The 19,213-nt window shown below is 47.1% G+C and overlaps 1 protein-coding gene and 1 long non-coding RNA gene across 2 annotated transcripts in view; one reads left to right on the forward strand and one right to left on the reverse strand.

Moving 5' to 3' along the window:
- UBR4 (ubiquitin protein ligase E3 component n-recognin 4) overlaps positions 1-19,213 on the forward strand; it is a 144,811-nt gene that overhangs the window by 99,700 nt on the left and 25,898 nt on the right. Inside the window, exons 72-89 of the mRNA XM_081871457.1 lie at positions 581-666; positions 1,198-1,285; positions 2,607-2,800; positions 4,383-4,622; positions 4,887-5,025; positions 5,115-5,240; positions 6,301-6,429; positions 8,242-8,585; positions 9,536-9,626; positions 11,442-11,526; positions 12,845-12,972; positions 14,226-14,355; positions 15,374-15,531; positions 15,973-16,082; positions 16,773-16,914; positions 17,681-17,762; positions 17,912-18,085; positions 18,756-18,877. Of these exons, the coding sequence (XP_081727583.1) occupies positions 581-666; positions 1,198-1,285; positions 2,607-2,800; positions 4,383-4,622; positions 4,887-5,025; positions 5,115-5,240; positions 6,301-6,429; positions 8,242-8,585; positions 9,536-9,626; positions 11,442-11,526; positions 12,845-12,972; positions 14,226-14,355; positions 15,374-15,531; positions 15,973-16,082; positions 16,773-16,914; positions 17,681-17,762; positions 17,912-18,085; positions 18,756-18,877 (2,568 nt within the window). The remainder of the gene's footprint in view (positions 1-580; positions 667-1,197; positions 1,286-2,606; positions 2,801-4,382; positions 4,623-4,886; positions 5,026-5,114; positions 5,241-6,300; positions 6,430-8,241; positions 8,586-9,535; positions 9,627-11,441; positions 11,527-12,844; positions 12,973-14,225; positions 14,356-15,373; positions 15,532-15,972; positions 16,083-16,772; positions 16,915-17,680; positions 17,763-17,911; positions 18,086-18,755; positions 18,878-19,213) is intronic.
- Positions 1-19,213, reverse strand: part of LOC309347039 — a 123,249-nt gene that overhangs the window by 53,320 nt on the left and 50,716 nt on the right. The gene's annotated exons all lie outside the window — the stretch shown is intronic.

Below are 19,213 nucleotides of genomic sequence, written 5' to 3' on the forward strand. Positions count from 1 at the left end.
AAAGGACTTTCTCTCACTGTCGTCCTCCTCCTTTATTCCTCAAGGATGTGAAAGAGCAGCCGCTGCATCGGGTGTGTGTGCAAAGGAAGGACTCCTGAAGAAAGGAAAGCCCAGTTCTAGCCTCCATCTAGACCAGGCAGGCTTTAGAACAGAAACCTGTCTCTCTGTAGGGCAGGGGGCTCCTCAGGCCTGGGGGCTAAATACAGCCTTCCAGGACCCCCGTATTTGGCCCTCTGGACTCTGCCTTGACCTCATTCTTGATGACACCTGCTCTCCCTGGGTCTGTTGCCTGGCTGGAATGTGTCTTTGGACTGTAATGATGGTGCTCCTTGCTTACAAAGATGGAGGGAGAGGGTGTGTAAATCTCTTGACTTTCGTGTGGTTGAAATGCAGGCCCCTATATATTTAAAGGCATATGTGGTATGGGCAAAGGATCGTCATCATTCTCGGAAGAATAAATATCAAAATGGCAAAGAGTGAGAGTGGATAATTAGGAGCTCGCTATAACCAACTCTGGTTTTGGTCTTCATATTCACTCCTGAATCCCCTTTGTGAGTTATTTGTTAAACCTTTCTTTCAGTTAAAGGAATATTCCCAAAAAGCTGTTGAGATCCTACGGATGCAGAACCACATCCTGACCAACCATCCCAACTCAAATATTTATAAGTGAGTGTCTCTGGTGTAAAATAAATACATATATTTCTTAATGTGTACAGGGCTGTGGTGCAACCCATCTCAGGAGTGGAGGGCAGCTGGAACTGGGGAGGGGGAGGTGCTATTTCTTGTTCACTGAGCCATTTTCATTTCCTGCAGAAGAACAGTCTTGTTCTCCACCCACATGCTTGTTTTCCTGTCATGTCATACTGCTTAAGACCCACATCACACAAGATCCCTTTGTGCAGTTCAGGGCTTTCAGAAAGGACTGTCAAGGGATAAGACTTATCAGTGACTGTCAGCCAGCTCAGTGGATCTGCCAGGATCAAGAGCAGTGTACCTTCGTATACCAGATGCTTGGAACAAACAGGAAGTGAGGGTGGGACTGTTGCTTTCATGTACTACTCGAGGGCTTCCTGAAGGCATCTGATTGGCCACTGCATCAAACAGGGCTGTTTGGCTTGACAGATCATTTCCCAGTCCGGTAGGGCTCCTCCTTTGCCTGGGCAAATTTCTCAGATGTCCTTATCCCTCCCCTTCCAGCACGCTGTCTGGTCTGGTGGAATTCGACGGCTACTATTTGGAGAGCGACCCCTGCCTTGTTTGCAACAACCCAGAAGTTCCATTCTGCGTAAGTAGCTGCTCCTCACCATCAGTCCCGCCTTGACGGTATCGGTGTATCGATTTTGCACAGCTTTGCTCAGTCTCCTTCTACGCACTTCCCTTTGTGTTCTTTATTTATCACATACAGAAAGATAAATGGAAGTAACTGCTTTGCAAAACTTGAGTGCAGCATGCAGAGTCGAAACTGACTGATAGCACAAAGCACATAATAAACTAATGGAAATAAAAGGGATGAGCATATTCCTTCTTAATTTTTTTTATTTGCACCAGGGTTCTTGGTTAATTTACAAAGCCTGAACAACTTAGGTCCAGGCTACCTCAGGGTTCACCTGATCCCTCATATCCCAACTCAGTCACTGACATCATCTGCAGGAGTGTCCCGGGCCGTCTCCTGAGTTGGTGAGGCTCATTTGACAGCAACAAGAAACCAAGCCTTTGACTGAGTCCTGTCCAACGCTCTGCCAATAGAGATTCAGCAGGCGCCTTCTGTCTCAACTCTTAAACGCCTGCTGAAAACTCTTCTATTCCATTTGTCCTATGCAGAGAATCCACAAGGGTTTAATTGATGCCTGTTTTTCAGCCTGTATAGCTTCTGAAAAGAAGTACAGTCAAACCTCGTTTTGCGGACGGGATCCGTTCCGGAGGCCCATCCGTAAGCCAAAAATGATGCACGTCAAAACGCCGCATCTGCGCATGTGTGAAGTGCGATTTAACACTTCTGCGCACGTGCGAGCGGCGAACCCGGATGTAACCCGTTCCAGTACTCCCGGGTTTGCAACGGACGTTCGCCCAAGCAGATACAAGCAGAGGTGGATGCAGAACGAGGTCTGACTATATTCTGTACCATTTCCAACACTTCATTATAGTTCAAATCAGAGTCCCAGATTTCAGTGCCATAGTAGAGCTTTTGACTAATCACGTTGCTGCCAAAAACCTTTAGGGAAGGTTCAATCAGCTGCCCTCCCTTACTGTAACAGAACTTCATCAATGCCCCTGTGGTTTTCTGTGCTTTGACTTTCGCTGCCTCCATACGACACTTCCAAGACAAGGTTTCACTAAAGCGTTCGCCCAGGTATTTAACTGAGGGAGTTTGTTCCATAGCTTCCTGATGTTGCTTTTTAACTTCCTTTTGTTTTTGTTGAGTTTTGTCTTACGTTTTTAAAAACCGCTTTGATGTGTTTTTATGTGACAGAGCAGTATACAGATACTTTTGGAGATGAATAAGTAAAATAAATAAGATGAGCGTAGGGTGCTTTCTCCAATTTGTTTATAGGTAAGTGATGCTTCTCTGCTTCTCTCCTTCTCTTCCTCCTCCTCCTATTCTGCAGTACATCAAACTTTCTTCCATCAAAGTGGACACTCGTTATACCACCACCCAGCAGGTGGTGAAGCTCATTGGCAGCCACACCATCAGCAAAGTGACCGTGAAGATTGGGGACCTGAAACGCACCAAGATGGTCCGGACTATCAACCTCTATTACAACAACCGGACAGTGCAGGCCATCGTGGAGCTCAAAAACAAGTAATTTCATTTTTTATTTATTTAAAGGACTTTTGCCCCACTCCTTTCTGGACCCCCCCCCCCCCAAGTTCCCAGAATGGCTTGCAGAATGATTTTAAAAGAAAAGATAAAAGACGCCCCTCTGCCCTCAGGCATGCAGTCTAAGAAACATGGCACAAAAGGGGGAGGAAGGAAGCAAGGAGGAAACAAGTGAGCCCCCAAAGGTGCTGACCGTTAATCAACAGGTTATTTTGTTGACCAGCTGGGTTAGAAAGCCGAGTTGTGATTGCCTATATGTGGGCAGCAATTAAGTTTCATGTATCTCATATGTCACGAAGAGAAGAGGATGCGGATTCTTCTTGACTTTCCATGTGGATTAGCGGGCATCTCAAGAATTCTCCTCGTTCCTTGCCCCCACTCCCCACCCCTTGCGAAAAGACCACCCTTGCCAATAAGAAAAAGGACTATGTTCAAATTCCAGGGTGGTGGTGTATATATATTTATGTATAAATAGAACTAAGTGTTACATTTTGTTCCGTCCCATAAGGCATGAACATCTCTTTAATCCTAAACAGCCTTGCTGTGGATGGGGATAATGGCTTAGTCTCTGGCTCTGGCTCCCTATCATGTTGACACAGGCGGAGAAGAAGCGAATCCAAAGAGCCCAGTCCCTCAGTTCATCCTCTTTTAAAGGAGATTTTCAACGGAGGCCGCCGCGCTTAGCTTTGGCGTGGGATGGAGGATGCTGAACCTACTTGCCTTCCTTTAAATCAGTCGCTCCCAAAGTGGGTGGTGGCGCTCCCTGGGGGGCAGGTAGTGACATCACCTGGGGTGGGGTGGGGGGCGCCGAATGTGCAGAGGACCACCGGGCTTTGAAAGCTGGTATCCGTGGATCAAGTTAATCCATTTTGTTGAATTAACAAAGCTAAATAGTTTTGATTGGATTTTGAATAAATGTACAACTACAGTGGTACCTCGGGTTACAGACGCTTCAGGTTACAGACTCCGCTGACCCAGAAATAGTACCTCGAGTTAAGAACTTTGCTTCAGGATGAGAACAGAAATCGTGCTCCGGCGGCGCTGTAGCAGCGGGAGGCCCCATTAGCTAAAGTGGTGCTTCAGGTTAAGAACAGACCTCCAGAACGAATTAAGTACAGTGGTACCTCAGGTTAAGTACTTAATTCGTTCTGGAGGTCCGTTCTTAACCTGAAACTATTCTTAACCTGAAGCACCACTTTAGCTAATGGGGCCTCCCGCTGCCCCCGGAGCACGATTTCTGTTCTTATCCTGAAGCAAAGTTCTTAACCCAAGGTACTATTTCTGGCTTAGCGGAGTCTGTAACCTGAAGCATGTGTAACCTGAAACCGGTGCTCTTACCTTCCTTTTTGGGTCATGTGAACCACTCTTATGACTAACACTTTTTTATAGGGAAGGGCAGGAGGAACTGAGGGCGAATTTATGGAAACCGGGGGGGGGGGGGGGGCAGTGAACAAATGAAAAGTTTGGGAACCACTGCTTTAAATGATTTTCCTCTTCCTTCTCCCCCCCTCTTGCCCCCCTCTTGCTCGTTCACTTGCTTTATTCCCTCCTCCCACTTTTGTAGGCCAGCCCGCTGGCATAAGGCTAAGAAGGTCCAGCTCACCCCAGGGCAGACGGAGGTCAAGATCGACCTGCCGCTGCCCATTGTGGCTTCCAACCTCATGATTGAGTTTGCAGACTTCTATGAGAACTACCAGGCATCTACAGAGACACTCCAGTGCCCCCGGTGCAGTGCTTCCGTCCCGGCCAACCCCGGGGTATGCGGGAACTGCGGGGAGAACGTCTACCAGTGCCACAAGTGCAGGTGTGTAAAATTCCTCAAGGATTCGGATGCGATGCAGGGCTCAGAAGCATGTCTTCTGTGTGCGAAACTCACTTTCACTTAGACACTGAGCTGCAGTTTTCTCTCCCCACCCCAAAACTGCACCAGCACCCCTCCTGCCTGAATATCCTCCCTTTGCAGGCCCATCCTCACCTGGTGAGGAAGTGAGCCTGTCGTGGACCAGCGGTTGAGTTTCTGTCTCGTCAAAAGCCCTGCCAACTCGCCTTTTCTGCCCTTCCTTCCCAGGTCCATCAATTATGACGAGAAGGACCCCTTCCTCTGCAACGCCTGCGGGTTCTGCAAGTACGCTCGCTTTGACTTCATGCTGTATGCAAAGCCCTGCTGCGCAGTGGATCCAATCGAGAATGAGGAGGACAGGAAAAAGGTCAGGCGCACAAACGCTTACACGCATGCATGCCCTCTGAGCTACCCTAGTCAGAAATTATAACATAAATCCCATGTCTTGATTTGAAGGCGGTAACCAACATCAACAGCCTTCTGGACAAGGCGGACCGGGTGTACCACCAGCTCATGGGCCACAGGCCGCAGCTGGAAAACCTCCTTTGCAAAGTGAACGAGGCAGCGCCCGAAAAGCCACAGGTATTCATCTTCCCTCTTTCTCTTTTTTTTAAAATTAATATTTATTCAAAGTTTAAGAATTACAAAAAGAAAAATACAAAAAAGAAAAATACAAAAAAGAAAAATACATCAACAGCAAAAAAGAAAATACATTCACTTGAAGAAAAAAAGAAAAAAAAAGCATATTAAACCTTTGCATAACTTACTTCCTTTACTTATTTCCTTGACCTCCTGACACCTCCCATTTTTGTATTCTAGTTCAAATCGTTATTTCTGCAAATCCTTCCAACCTTATTTTCATTTAAATAATTTAGTTTATTCTATTTTTAAAACCACTTTTACTTTATCCGATCTTAACTCTCATCCAAACCTATATATCAATACTTATTCTTAAGACATTTCTCTAAGGTCGACAAAGATTCCCTACCACGAGTTTCCCAACTCTCATACAAAACAAAAAGGCAAATTATATTATATGCCCTTTGAGTTCCCAATTTCCATTCCACCCATACCCGCTTCCCGGTTTCAGTCCCATACATATGTCCATCGATCTCAAGAAGCCCTCAGCCCGGAGATCTTACATCAGAGGCTCTTAAGTCTCTCTCATGTCCCTCTGCCAATCTTTTTGATAATCCTTAGTATTAAAAACCAAATCTCGGGGAAGCTCCAACCCAACAGCATCCACATTCCTTCCAGCCAAACCTCCGTATTTAAAAGTAAGGCCTATGGGGTATTCCAAATCTTGTTTCATTCTCCTTTCAAATCCAAATGTCCCCAAAGCTCCAACTTCCACCTGGATCAAATTTGTAATCCCAAGGTCATCTGATCTCCACATAAGGAGATCTCTCCCTCTCTCTCTCCCTCTCTCCCTCCGTCCCTCCCTTCCTCCTTCCAGTGCTTTTATTTGCCATTGCTCTGTGGGGAAATCTCTAAATGCGCGCAGGCATGGCAGGGGTGTGATTGTGGAACATTGCCTGGCCAGTTCAGTCGTGGGAGTGCTGCTTTCTCCCACCATTCCTTCGCCGTTTCCTTCCTCCGTCACAACCGGTTTTGAAATCCCTCCCTCTTGTGGCGTTTTCAGGATGACGCCGGCGGGAGCGGAGGAATCAGCTCCACCTCGGCCAGCGTCAACAGGTACATCCTGCAGCTGGCCCAGGAGTATTGCGGAGACTGCAAAAACTCTTTCGACGAGCTCTCCAAGATCATCCAGGTAAATAACTTCCGTGCTGCTGGCAGTGCCAGCATATGAGTCAGGTCAATCTGTGTCTGGGAAACCACCATTGAAAACAGAGGCGCCACGCCCCCAAGATGGGCTCTCCTCTCCTGTGAGGTGCCGTTAACTGGTCTGTCTTCCGGTTTGGAACAGCCCAATCTGGCAGAGGCCATCTTAGTGCCAGGTTTGGGACTACCTTCCTTGAAGGATCGCTCACGCCCCACCTGTGCTCACTTAGCCACACTACGATCTGCAGAACTGGCACTTTCATCACTTTTGTACAGTATTCATTCTACACTTGCAAGGAATTCAATTGGTGTGACAGCACCTGCACAGTTGGAACTCCCTGCCCATTGATAACCACACAAAGTGCCTTTGCTATACTGCTTTTGGCATCTGCTTATATAAGCCAGCCTACCCAGACATGTATACTGGATACATATTTTAGAGTGTCGTTTTATTTTATAATGTGCATTTTCTAACTGTTTAGTTTTGTTTCAGAATTTCTTTTAGGCTAACTTGCTTCTATTGGTAATTTTTTGTATGCTTTTATGCGAACCATTTAGACTATTAAGCGGTATATAAATACTGTTGAATCAAGTAAAAAATGAACTAGAGCTTAGACACATATTAGTACTTTTAACACTAATTTTCCCCCGTAGAAGTGGAGATTCCAAAGGGAAGGTTTTTTGAGCATGCAAGGGAATGCTGCTTCCCAGTCTGCCCCTTTTCTGCTCATAGTTGACCCTTCCTGAAGGTTTTTCCCCCTATATAAAAGGTGGCCTTTTTGGAGTTGCTTTTTAAAAACAAAAACAAAACCTTGCATTTCTTATCTAGCTTGGCATGCAGTGTTCTTTCTGTCAAGTAACTAATGTGGCCACTAGGGGGCCTGTTGTGGCAGCAGCATAGTCTTCCATAAGTATAATTTTGGGGCAGACTTAGCTAGGGAAAAGGTCTGAACTTCAAGCTTGCCCGTATTCTCCCACTCAGCCACTTTGATCTGCAGAACTGGCACTGTTAACAGGCGCCACACCATACCTGTTCGCAATGGTAAGAAACCAATATTTCCATGTGGCAGCACCCGCACTTTGGAACTCCCTACCTATTGATATCAGGCAGGTGCCTTCATGGTACTCTTTTCAGTGCTTGCTAAAAATATCTTTGTTTATGGAAACGCCTATCAAGATGCTTAAAGTATGTACTTTACTCTGGTTTTTAGCTTAATCATTTATTCTAATTATCTCGCCCTAATTCCTTTTTGGGACACGGGTGGCGCTGTGGGTTAAACCACAGAGCCTAGGACTTTCCGATCAGAAGGTCGGCGGTTCAAATCCCTGCTACGGGGTGAGCTCCTGTTGTTCGGTCCCTGCTCCTGCCAACCTAGCAGTTCGAAAGCACGTCAAAGTGCAAGTAGATAAATAGGTACCGCTCCTGCGGGAAGGTAAACGGCGTTTCCGTGCGCTGCTCTGGTTCGCCAGAAGCGGCTTAGTCCTGCTGGCCACATGACCCAGAAGCTGTACGCCGGCTCCCTTGGCCAATAAAGCGAGATGAGAGCCCCAACCCCAGAGTCGGCCACGACTGGACCTAATGGTCAGGGGTCCCTTTACATTTAAGTCCTTTTTACTGATGATTTCATTGTTTTATTCTTTTTTGTAAACCATTTAGAGGTGTAGAAATTTTACGAAATAAAAGGGGAAAAGGAAAAGATAGGTGCCTGTCTAGCCAGTCTACCGCTGATCAGCAACAAAGGCAGGGGGGCCGGTTCCCCCTGTCCTCCCTCTTACCCTCCCCTCCTTTGTCCACCCACAGAAAGTCTTCGCCTCCAGGAAGGAGCTCCTGGAGTACGACCTGCAGCAGAGAGAAGCGGCCAGCAAGTCCTCCTGCTCTGCCGTGCAGCCCACTTTCACTGCCAGCCAGTACCGGGCGCTCTCCGTCTTGGGCTGCGGCCACACCTCCTCCACCAAGTGCTACGGCTGCGCCTCGGCGGTCACCGAACACTGCATCACGCTGCTCCGCGCCCTGGCCACCAACGCCGCCATCCGCCACATCCTCGTCTCCCAAGGGCTCATCCGGGAGCTGTTTGACTACAACCTGCGCCGTGGCGCGGCCACCATGCGGGAAGAAGTCCGGCAGCTCATGTGCCTCCTCACCAGGTACAGAGGAGCGTTGGTGGCCTTTTTGAATGTCCTGAAGGGGGGGGGGAAGCTTTGGGCTTTTAAAACGTATTGATTTTTTAAAAAAATACAACTGGGTCTCCCACTTCAACCTATGTCAACTTTTTTTAAAATAAAATACTTTTTGATCAAATAATAAGAATATTTATTATTTATACCCCACTCATCTGGCTCGGTTTCTCCAGCCACTCTGGGCAGCTCCCAACAGAATATTAAAAACACAATAAAACATTAAAAACTTCCCTAAACGGGGCAGCCTTCAGATGTCTTCTAAAAGTCAGATAGTTAAAGAGGTGCCCCAATTTATCAGGCAGGATTCATGGGTTGTCTCCAACTAAGTCCTGAACAAGAGTAGGCCCACTGAAATGAATGGACCAGTTAGTAACGTTCCTTAATTTTGGTAGTTCTGTTAGTAGAACTAAAATATATATGCCTTTCTTCATAATGTTGGGGGGGGGGAGTGTTGCTCAAGTTCCTTGGTTATTTTTCTTATGGATTGGACCCCACACACTTCCTTTAGTGAACTAGCATTGGATTTCATAGTATATACACAAGCACACAGACACGCATGTAATGTTGACACAGACACCTGTCAAAATAAGTGGGGTTTTTAGCTTACACAGCCAGCTACTTAGGTGTGTCCTTTCCTATGGAAACGAGGAAACCAACAACTCCTATTGACCCTCGGCCCTTTGCAAGGTCCCTCTGCAGCCTGTCCGAGCGCCAAAGCACTCCCAGCTGCCTGACCTAAACAAGGAATTCGAGACGCGAGTTCCACCTTGGAAGTGCAGGCTAAGCAGACCTGCTACAACTTTTGCATGAGCCAGACAGTACAGGGAGGTCTTGACGACGTGTTGAGGGAGTCGGCTCAGCGTGGAGCTTTTTAACTCTGTCTTTTCTTTTTATTCTGTGCCCGTCTTGAAAACAAGGGACAATCCGGAAGCCACCCAGCAGATGAACGACCTCATCATCAGCAAGGTGTCTGCGGCTCTGAAGGGTCACTGGGCGAACCCTGACCTGGTGAGGAGGGGGTTGGGGCTTTGGGTATTGGTCTTGCCTTCCGTCCCTCCCTGGCTGCATCCAAATTGGTTATCATAGAATTGTAGAGTTGGAAGGGACTCTCAGGGGTCACCGAATCCAACCCCCTGCTCTGCAATGCAGGAATCGCAGCCGAAGAATCCCTGTCAGATGGCCACCCAACCTCTATTTAAAAACATCCAGTGAACTTGATTGCAACATTTCTTTTCTTACCTTGCCGCTCCTTGCTATCTACGGGACTGCCTCTCTTGGTATGCCCCGCAGAGGACCTTAAGGTCCATGAATAACTATAGTTTAGAGGTCCCGGGCCCTAAGAAAGTCAGACTATCCTCCACCAGGGCCAGGGCCTTTTCAGTGATGGCTCTGACCTGGTGGAATGCTCTGTCCCATGAGACTAGGGCCCTTCAGGATTTAACCTCCTTCCGTCGGGCCTGTAAGACAGAGCTATTCTGCCTTGCCTTTAATTTGAATTCAGCCTGATCTTTTATTTCCCTTCCCTTCTCTTTCCTCCTCCCCCCCCCTTTTATGACCCCACAGCTAATTGTCCCCTGGCCTCCTCGCTGGCCCAAGTAGGACCAATTCAGCCAGCTAGCCCTGGGGATTATCTAATTGATTTTTGAATTTTGATTTTTATTGTTATTCATGTTTTTATACTGTATTTTATGCTGGTTTTATAATTAAGCGTTTTTAGGTGTTTTAAATTTGTTGTTAGCCGCCCTGAGCCTGGTTTTTGAACCGGGAAGGGCAGGGTATAAATAAAAATTTATTATTATTATTATTTATTATAAGAAGGGTTGTATCCAATGTCACTCCTCTCCAGAGCTGGCCCGTTGAAATTCATGGACAGGACTAACTTGGACCCATGTATTTCAATGGGTGTAACAACCCTAGTAATTTAGGGTTGCACATGTACACAGCCCAGCCCTCTTATTATCCTCAGAACAACCTTGCGGGGTAGGCAAGGCTGACAAGAGCTCCAGGGCCAAGCAGAGATTAAAAGCCAGCTGCATCTACTGCCCAATAATAGCTCAGCGCTCTTGTATACCTCGCCTGCGCTCACATTAAGAAATGTTCCTGAAGTCCTCGGTTGCAACTTGAGATCTCTTAGCTGTGATTCCTACATTGCAGGGGGTTGGACTGGACGATCCTTTGCGTCCCTTCCAGCTCCACAGTTCTGTGGTTCCTCTTTGTTTTTGTTTTTTTAAAATAATATTTATTAAAGTTTCAAAAAAGTTACATGAATAAAAAGAAAAAGAAAAGAAAAAGAAACAAAAAATACAAAATACAAAAAAGTAAACACAGTTAAAAACAAATCAACCTTTCCATATCTTAACTTTCAATTACTTGTTTCCCTGACCTCCTCACACCTCCCTTTTTTGTATTCTAGTTCATTTAGTTATTTCAGCAAATCCTTTCCATTTTTGCTTTTATCTTAATAATTTATCTTAATATATTATAACTTTACATTCTCACCTGTTAATAATCCATCTTTAAATACTCCTTTATAACATTACTTCTAAAACCACATAACTTCATTCCAACATCCTTCTAACATTCCTTAATTTTACAATATTTCTGTAGATAGTCTTTAAATTTCTTCCAATCTTCTTCTACCAACTCTTCTCCCTGGTCTCAGATTCTGCCAGTCTGTGGTTCCTCTTTGCGCCAATCCTTGTTTTCAAGTTCTGCCGAATTTCTTTTGTGGGAGAGGAGAGAACCAAAGTGGGACGGGGCAAAGTGGTATTCTCGTCTGGCCCGCCTCTCAGCCCTGCCTTACTCTTTCTCCCTCATCTGCAGGCCAGCAGCCTTCAGTATGAGATGCTGCTGCTGACGGACTCCATCTCCAAAGAAGATAGCTGCTGGGAGCTGAGGCTGCGCTGTGGTGAGTCTCTGCATTTGGCAAGCAAGATGTGGAGTGTGTGCAATAAATGGTGTTCTATGCGGTATTCCCTTAAGTGGGTTCCCTGTCGGTAGGAAAAGACAACAGAGGCCAACCATAATCATAATACAGTGGTACCTCGGGTTAAGTACTTAATTCGTTCCGGAGGTCTGTTCTTAACCTGAAACTGTTCTTAACCTGAAGCACCACTTTAGCTAATGGGGCCTCCCGCTGCCGCCACACCGCCGCTGCGCGATTTCTATTCTCATCCTGAAGCAAAGTTCTTAACCTGAAACACTATTTCTGGGTTAGCAGAGAGTGTAACCTGAAGCGTATGTAACCTGAGGTATAATATAATATAATATAATATAATATAATATAATATATAATATAATATAATATAATATAATATAATATAATATAATATAATATAATATAATATAATATAATATAATATAATATAATATAATATAATATAATATAATATAATATTTGTATCCCGCCCTCTTCGGCCAAAGCCGGGCTCAGAGCAGCTAACATCATGTAAATAAGACAATGTGCACAGCACAACATAAAATATGCAAATAAAATAACGTTCAACATTCATTAAAATAATATAGAATAATCTTAAATATCAACATTTCAAGATTAATCAGAAATCCACTCTTAACAGCTACAATAAGTGATTTCTAAACTCCAATCAATAAAATAACAGCAAGCCACAGTGCACAACATAATACAATACAAAATGAGAAGCAGAGACAGAAGGGTGGGGCAAAGCAGTTGGAAAGAGGCCTTGCCTGATGCTCTCCCCTCACAGTTCTTCCTCCAGGCACAGCTTCCTTATGAGAAGCATATATTGAGAAGCAAAGCAGCTAGTAAGCCTGATCTTTATTCAAGGAACTGTTGCAACAAGGTCCCCACTCACCACACGCAGGAGGGAAGAGAACCCTAAACAATGGTGCGCAAGCCCTTATATAGATTTTTGAAATTGCCCACCCTGTAGCCCAAGACCATCCCCCAAAACATCATACGTACATCACAGAAGGAGGCAGTCTCCAGAAGAAATCCTGCCTGCCAGGATACCCAATAATGGTCACTGATTGCATTACATGGGCATCCTGGCCATTCTTCTGTGATGGTTAATACTTTAGTTCCTGACTCCAGGTCACAGGCTCACCCTAGGCCTTAGTTTGTCAACCCATGGTTTACCCCATAGCTGGTGGGCGTTTGAGAATGTGTCTATATCCTTGCCTTGCTGTTTGGTGCTGCCTTCTGTGATGCCTTTGCTTCTCCCCCTCCCGCTTGGCTCCCCCTCCAGCTCTCAGTCTCTTCCTGATGGCCGTGAACATCAAGACGCCGGTGGTGGTGGAGAACATCACTCTCATGTGTCTGCGCATCCTGCAGAAGCTGATCAAGCCCCCGGCTCCAACCAGCAAGAAGAACAAGGTAGCCTTCCCCCTGCAGCCCTTTTTGGGACTCTTGAGCCGTCTGGTTCATCGCTGGAATCCTGTTTCCACTTGAGCAAATCCTCCTAGGCAGAATGTGCTTGGGGAGACTCGTGGGGAAAACTTTTGTACATATTTTCTGATTTTGGATGTATAGGAGCATGTAGGGGTGGCAGAATTGGGGAACCAGAAGACTCCAAGGTGTTTTGAGCACAGCTTTTATGAATCACTGTGTTTGTTATTTAACTGATTTTGGTGTGTGTTTTCTATATTATTTGCTCCATTTTATTCTGTAAGCCAACTTGATTATTGGGTAGGGGGTGTTGTTGTTTGTTTTTGCAATAGGGTGGGGTATATGCTTCTTTAAAAAGGACTCGGAAGGAAATCTTCCTGTAGCTTAGTGGAAGAGCACATGCTTTGTGGGAAAGGAGGTAACCCAGGTTTAGTCCCTAGAATTTCCAGAGAACTAGTGTGGTGTATTGATAGGGTGTCAGACTAGAACCTGGGAGACCCAGGTTTAAATCACCCCACTTGGCCACATGAGGTTCACTGGGGGGCCTTGGCCCAGTCGCTGCTTCTCACAGCCTAGCCTACCTCACAGGGGTGTTGTGAGGATAACATGGGATGCCCCCCCCCCCAGCTGGTACTGGGCAAGATAGACGGACTTGGCATAACACCAAAATATAAAATCTGGTCAAATTTCACTTTGGTTCTGCACTGCATGTACGTATGAAGCAGTTGCTAAAACCCATTAGTAATTTAATTATCCTGTGCTTCAGGCACCGCTCAGTAGGAAACAGCCTTACACAGAGTCAGGCCATTGGTCTGTCTAGCTTAGTAAAAGCTGTGATGGCTGGCAGTGTCTCTCTAGGGCAGCGGTTCTGAACCTGTGGGTCCCCAGATGATGTTGGACTACAACTCCCATCATACCTGAGCTCTGGCCTTGCTAGCTAGGGGTGATGGGAGTTGTAGTTCAACAACATCTGGGGACCACAGGTTCAGAAAGGTTGCGCTAGGGTTTCAGGCAGGGTCTGTTTTAGCCCCACCTGGAGATGCCAGGGGTGGAACCTGGGACCTTCTGCATGCGAAACACCGAGCTTTTGTGATGAAAGCATCTGTATCAACACACTGGTGCAAAGTCCTACTTTACATGGGGATAACCCCACTCTAGATGCAGGAGGTTCTCTGAATATCTGGCCTGTAGGTGACTGGTTCTGCTTCAGGCTGTCACAGCCTTTCCTTGTTCTTCTTTAGGACACCCCTGTGGACTCCTTGACCACCGTCAAGCCCTACAGCAATGAAATCCACGCTCAGGCCCAACTCTGGCTCAAGAGGGACCCCAAAGCTTCGTATGAAGCTTGGAAGAAATGTCTCCCTGCCAGAGGTACGTACTGTGCCCTGTAGAAGTAAGAGTGTGTGTGTGTGTGTGTGTGTGTGAGAGAGAGAGAGAGAGAGAGAGAGAGAGAGAGATCAGACTTTTCTGCCCTTTGCACTCAAAGGAACATAACATTGCAAAAAAAGGTCCAAGATCTTCTAGGTGGAAACCCCCCCCCCCACTAATGCAGAAAGCCCACTACTTTTAGGCCCCTCACTTTGTTCGCTGCCCTTTTATGGACATATTTGTGTCGGCTTCCGGGGGTCAAAAGCCAGCTGGCTAGCCCCCAGCTGGATCTTCTCCTTCCAGCCGTGCCGCTGCGAAGATCCATCGACCTCTGGCTCCGACATAAATTAGTGACCCAAGCCTCCCAAACTTGGGCACACTATACTTAGCAGTGTAAACTGCACAACAGAAAAGGCTGAGGCTTGTGAATACATACTATGAGCTACAAATTTATTAAACTTAAATCAAGACAAAGAAACATGTCGTCTCTTCTTGCCGTCTCCTCGGAGGGAGAGTCAAAGCAAAAGCAACACAGCGGAATTTCCGCTTACGCCAGCAAACTGTGCTGGAATGTAAACAGATATGTGACACATAACAATCCCAAGCCTGCAACTAAAGGTGGGATGGAAAGTCCCAACAACTTGTTCTGCTCCTTAGGCGTTGGGAGCATTTGGCCCTCCAGATGTTACCAAACAACAACTCCCATCAGCCCCAGAAAGCATGGCCTGTGGCCAGGGATGATGGGAGTTGCAGTTCAGCAACAACTGGAGGACCATAAAATTCCCCACACCTGCTGCTGCTTAATGCAGACTAATTTCCTTCACAACGGAACTTCAGTTTGAGATAGGTTCCTACACCCTCACGCTGCATTTACGAACCTGAGAGGCCATCCCCGTGGAAAGTTCCCAGCCCTCGGGAAAGTGAAGTTCTTGCCCTGTCCCTGAGTAACAGAGGTAGCTCTTGGTACCTGGTTAGGGGACACCTCCGCTAACCTCCGCTCGAATCCTCGCCCTCGCTTTAGGCCTCGACGCCAATGGAAAGTCGCCCAGCAGGACGGAGCTTCGCCACCTTTACCTGACTGAAAAGTACACCTGGAAGTGGAAGCAGTTCATGAGCAGGCGAGGGAAGAGGACCTGCCCCCTGGATCTCAAGCTGGGACACAACAATTGGCTGCGGCAGGTATGGAAACCCTCCCCAAAGGCTCTAGCTTGCGCCATCTGATCAGATTGGATTGATCTTTATTACGGCCATTGGCCTGTTACACGACAGTTTCCCATACCAACATATTATACATAAACCTCCAAATTTAAAATTGCCATCTGATCAGAGCTGTTTCGCATCTGTCCCTCGGGAATGGCGTGACGTTCCTCTGCACTAGATGTAGGCTTTTTATCTCATGGGTGTCTTGGGTCATCGTAAGCTGCCTTCAGACCCAGGTGGTGAAATGTAGGGTATGCACTCTTAAAATAGAGAAACCCAAATGGTTTTTCCAGGTGTTCCATGTACACTGGGGTGGGGCAACCTCAGGCTCTGGGGCCAAATGTGGGTCATTGCAGCCAGATGTCTCAACCCTGCATGAGATGAGTCTCACAAATGCCCCAATTTTCCTCTCCCCGGTAGGTCTTGTTCACACCTGCAACCCAGGCTGCCCGGCAGGCTGCCTGCACCATCGTTGAAGCTCTGGCCACCATCCCCAGTCGGAAGCAGCAAGTCCTCGACCTGCTCACCAGGTACAGTGGTGCAAGCTCCCTCTTCTTGGGGGACCGTAAAGGTAAAGGGACCCCTGACCATTAGGTCCAGTCGCGGATGACTCTGGGATTGCGGCGCTCATCTCGCTTTATTGGCCGAGGGAGCCGGTGTACAGCTTCCGGGTCATGTGGCCAGCATGACTAAGCCGCTTCTGGCGAACCAGAGCAGCGCACGGAAACACCATTTACCTTCCCACCAGAGTGGTACCTATTTATCTACTTGCACTTTGACATGCTTTTGAACTGCTAGGTTGGCAGGAGCAGGGACCAAGCAACGGGAGCTCACCCCGTTGCGGGGATTCGAACCGCCGACCTTCTGATCGGCAAGCCCTAGGCTCTGTGGTTTAACCCACAGCACCACCCGCATCCCACTTGGGGGACCATGGGATCATAGAATTATAGAGTTGGAAAGAGGCCCTGAGGGCCATCTAGTCCAACCACCTACCATGCAGGGATATTTGACTCAAAGCAGGGCTTGAACCCACAACGCTGAGATTAAGAGTCTCATGCTCTAAGGATTTGAGAAGCCCTGCAGGTCCAAAGATCTCCCCACTGCCAGTTAAATAATTTCCACTCAATTTTGTATCAGTGTTTTGCTTCTCTGTTTACAAAGAAGTCTGTTCTCTTTTTTATATTTCCAACTCGCCAGTGTTTTCTCTGCCTTTCTCTTAGTTACCTGGATGAGTTGAGCATGGCTGGGGAATGTGCAGCAGAGTACCTGGCACTCTACCAGAAACTCATCAAGCCTGCCCGCTGGAAGGTCTACCTGGCAGCCAGGGGGGTCCTGCCTTACGTTGGAAACCTCATTACAAAGGTAAAGAAAGGTTTTCTAGCTGGAGCTTGTTGCCAAGAAGTCTGAGAACTGAGAGGTGGGAGGGGAAGCAGTTTTCATCTGCCCAGTGCATTCACGACAGGTGTGGGGTTTGAACGGGGCATTTGGCACTTGCTGGTCTAAGCTGTGCTCTGTTACACAAGTGACCTGTGTCAGTTCCCTTCCCTTCCTCCCTCCAGTGACTAAAATTACCATCAGCATCTAACACCTTGCTTTCAGGATTTGCGCTGGCTGCCAATCTGCTTCTGGGCCAGGTTCAAGGTGTTGGCACTAACATTTAAGGCCCTCTGTAGCTCAGGACCAGTTCCTTAAGAGATCACCTTATCTCTTATACATCCATCGGATCCTTGCAGTCTGTAGGAGAGTTTCTCCTGCAAGTTCCAAAGATCTCAGAAGCCCACAGCGTCGTAATTCGGAGCAGGGCTTTTAGTGTGGCTGCCCCTGTTCTGTGGAACATCATCCCTGCCGAGAGACAACACCCCCCCCAATCTATACACCCTTTCCAGAAATAATAGAATACATTTTTGTTCTGACAGGCTTTCCCAGCTGAATCAATAAACGGGTATTTTACTATGAGTGTCCACTTCTTGTCGTTTAAGTCTTTGTTGTTTCTCATCATTTTATATGTGAATCACCTTGCAATAGTGGTTTAAAAAGTGGTTAATAATCCAGTGTCAATAGTAAGAATGATACACACACACTCCCACACACATGGTACCTTCATAACCTGTGCCTCTCTGCTTTTTAGGAAATTGCCCGTCTACTTGCCCTGGAGGAGGCCACGCTCAGCACTGACCTGCAGCAGGGATACGCTTTGAAGAGCATCACAGGTGATGTTTGTTGCTCCTCCTCCCATCACCTCCTTTCTTGACTTGACGTGCCATTTCTGTGTGTGCTGGACTTTTGTCCCATTCTCTCTCTCTCTCTCTTCTCGGCGTCCCCACTTTGTAAACTGAGCCTTAATTCCTTGCTCCTCCAGGCCTCCTTTCCTCCTTTGTGGAGGTCGAGTCCATCAAACGACACTTCAAGAGCCGCCTGGTGGGGACCGTGCTGAACGGCTACCTGTGCCTGAGGAAGTTGGTGGTGCAGCGGACCAAGCTGATCGACGAGACCCAGGACATGCTGCTGGAGATGCTGGAGGACATGACAACAGGTGGGGAGAGCGCCGGTGGGGTGGGGAGCTTGCGAAACTCCTGGGACCAGAGGCTTTTTGGGTTGTGTTTTTCATTTCGTTTTGGTTTTATAAAAATATTTGTGCGTATTCATGAAAAACATCAGAGGGCTTTAAAACAATTGTGCATAAAAGCTGAAAAATCAGAAGCCATGTAAAGAGGTATTCTGCATTGCCTTCATAGACCTGGTGCAATAGAAAAGTTTTCAGCAGATGTTTAAAGGTCAGCACAGAAGCTGAATCTCCAGTGGCAGAGCATTCCACAGGACAGGGCTGATGGACCCTAAAGGCTCTGTTCTTGTTGCTATGAAGTGAGCCTTGCCAACTCAGGGAATGGCCAGTGATGCTCCTGCAAATAATCTCAGTGACTGAGGTGGGATATAAGGGCTTTGTCAATTAATACAAAGACCCTGAACCTGGGTGAGCAGCCAGTGCAGATGATTTAACAAGGGCATCACATGCTGTAAGCCAGATTCCCCACCAGCAGTCTGGCTGCCGCATTCTGCACCAACTGGAGCTTCTGAACCAAGAGCAGCCCCACACCCAGCCCATTGCAGTAATCCAGCCTCAAGATTAACAGTGCATGGATTTACACTAAGGAGATGATTCAGGAAGCCCCCGTGAGACTTGACTCCATCGCTTTTCTCTGCAGGCACAGAATCTGAAACGAAGGCCTTCATGGCAGTGTGCATTGAAACGGCCAAGCGTTACAGCCTCGTTGACTACCGGACACCCGTCTTCATTTTTGAGAGGCTCTGCAGCATTATCTATCCGGTAGGGGAGCTGATCTGTTTCTAGTCGTTAAGGAGGGACAGCTGGACCCAGCCAAAATCCCAGGGGTGCCTCCCCCAGCTACGCAAACATCTACCCTACATTTTTTTGGTGGCGCATGGATGTGGCTGGGAGCCTCCCGCTGCCACAGTAGCGAAACACACAATGGCGATATTGGCACAACTGCAATAGACAATGATGCAGTTTTTAGAAATGTAGATTTGCGTATGGTAGCCAGGATAGTCTGTTTCCATAGCTGTCAGCCTTCCCCTTTTTTGCGGGAAATTCCCTTATTCCAGTGCCGTTTCCTGCTGCTTCCCACTGCTATCCCGGATTGTT

Source organism: Podarcis erhardii, assembly GCF_964252035.2.
Source record: "Podarcis erhardii genome assembly, chromosome: 7".
NCBI classification, from domain to species: Eukaryota; Metazoa; Chordata; class Lepidosauria; order Squamata; family Lacertidae; genus Podarcis; species Podarcis erhardii.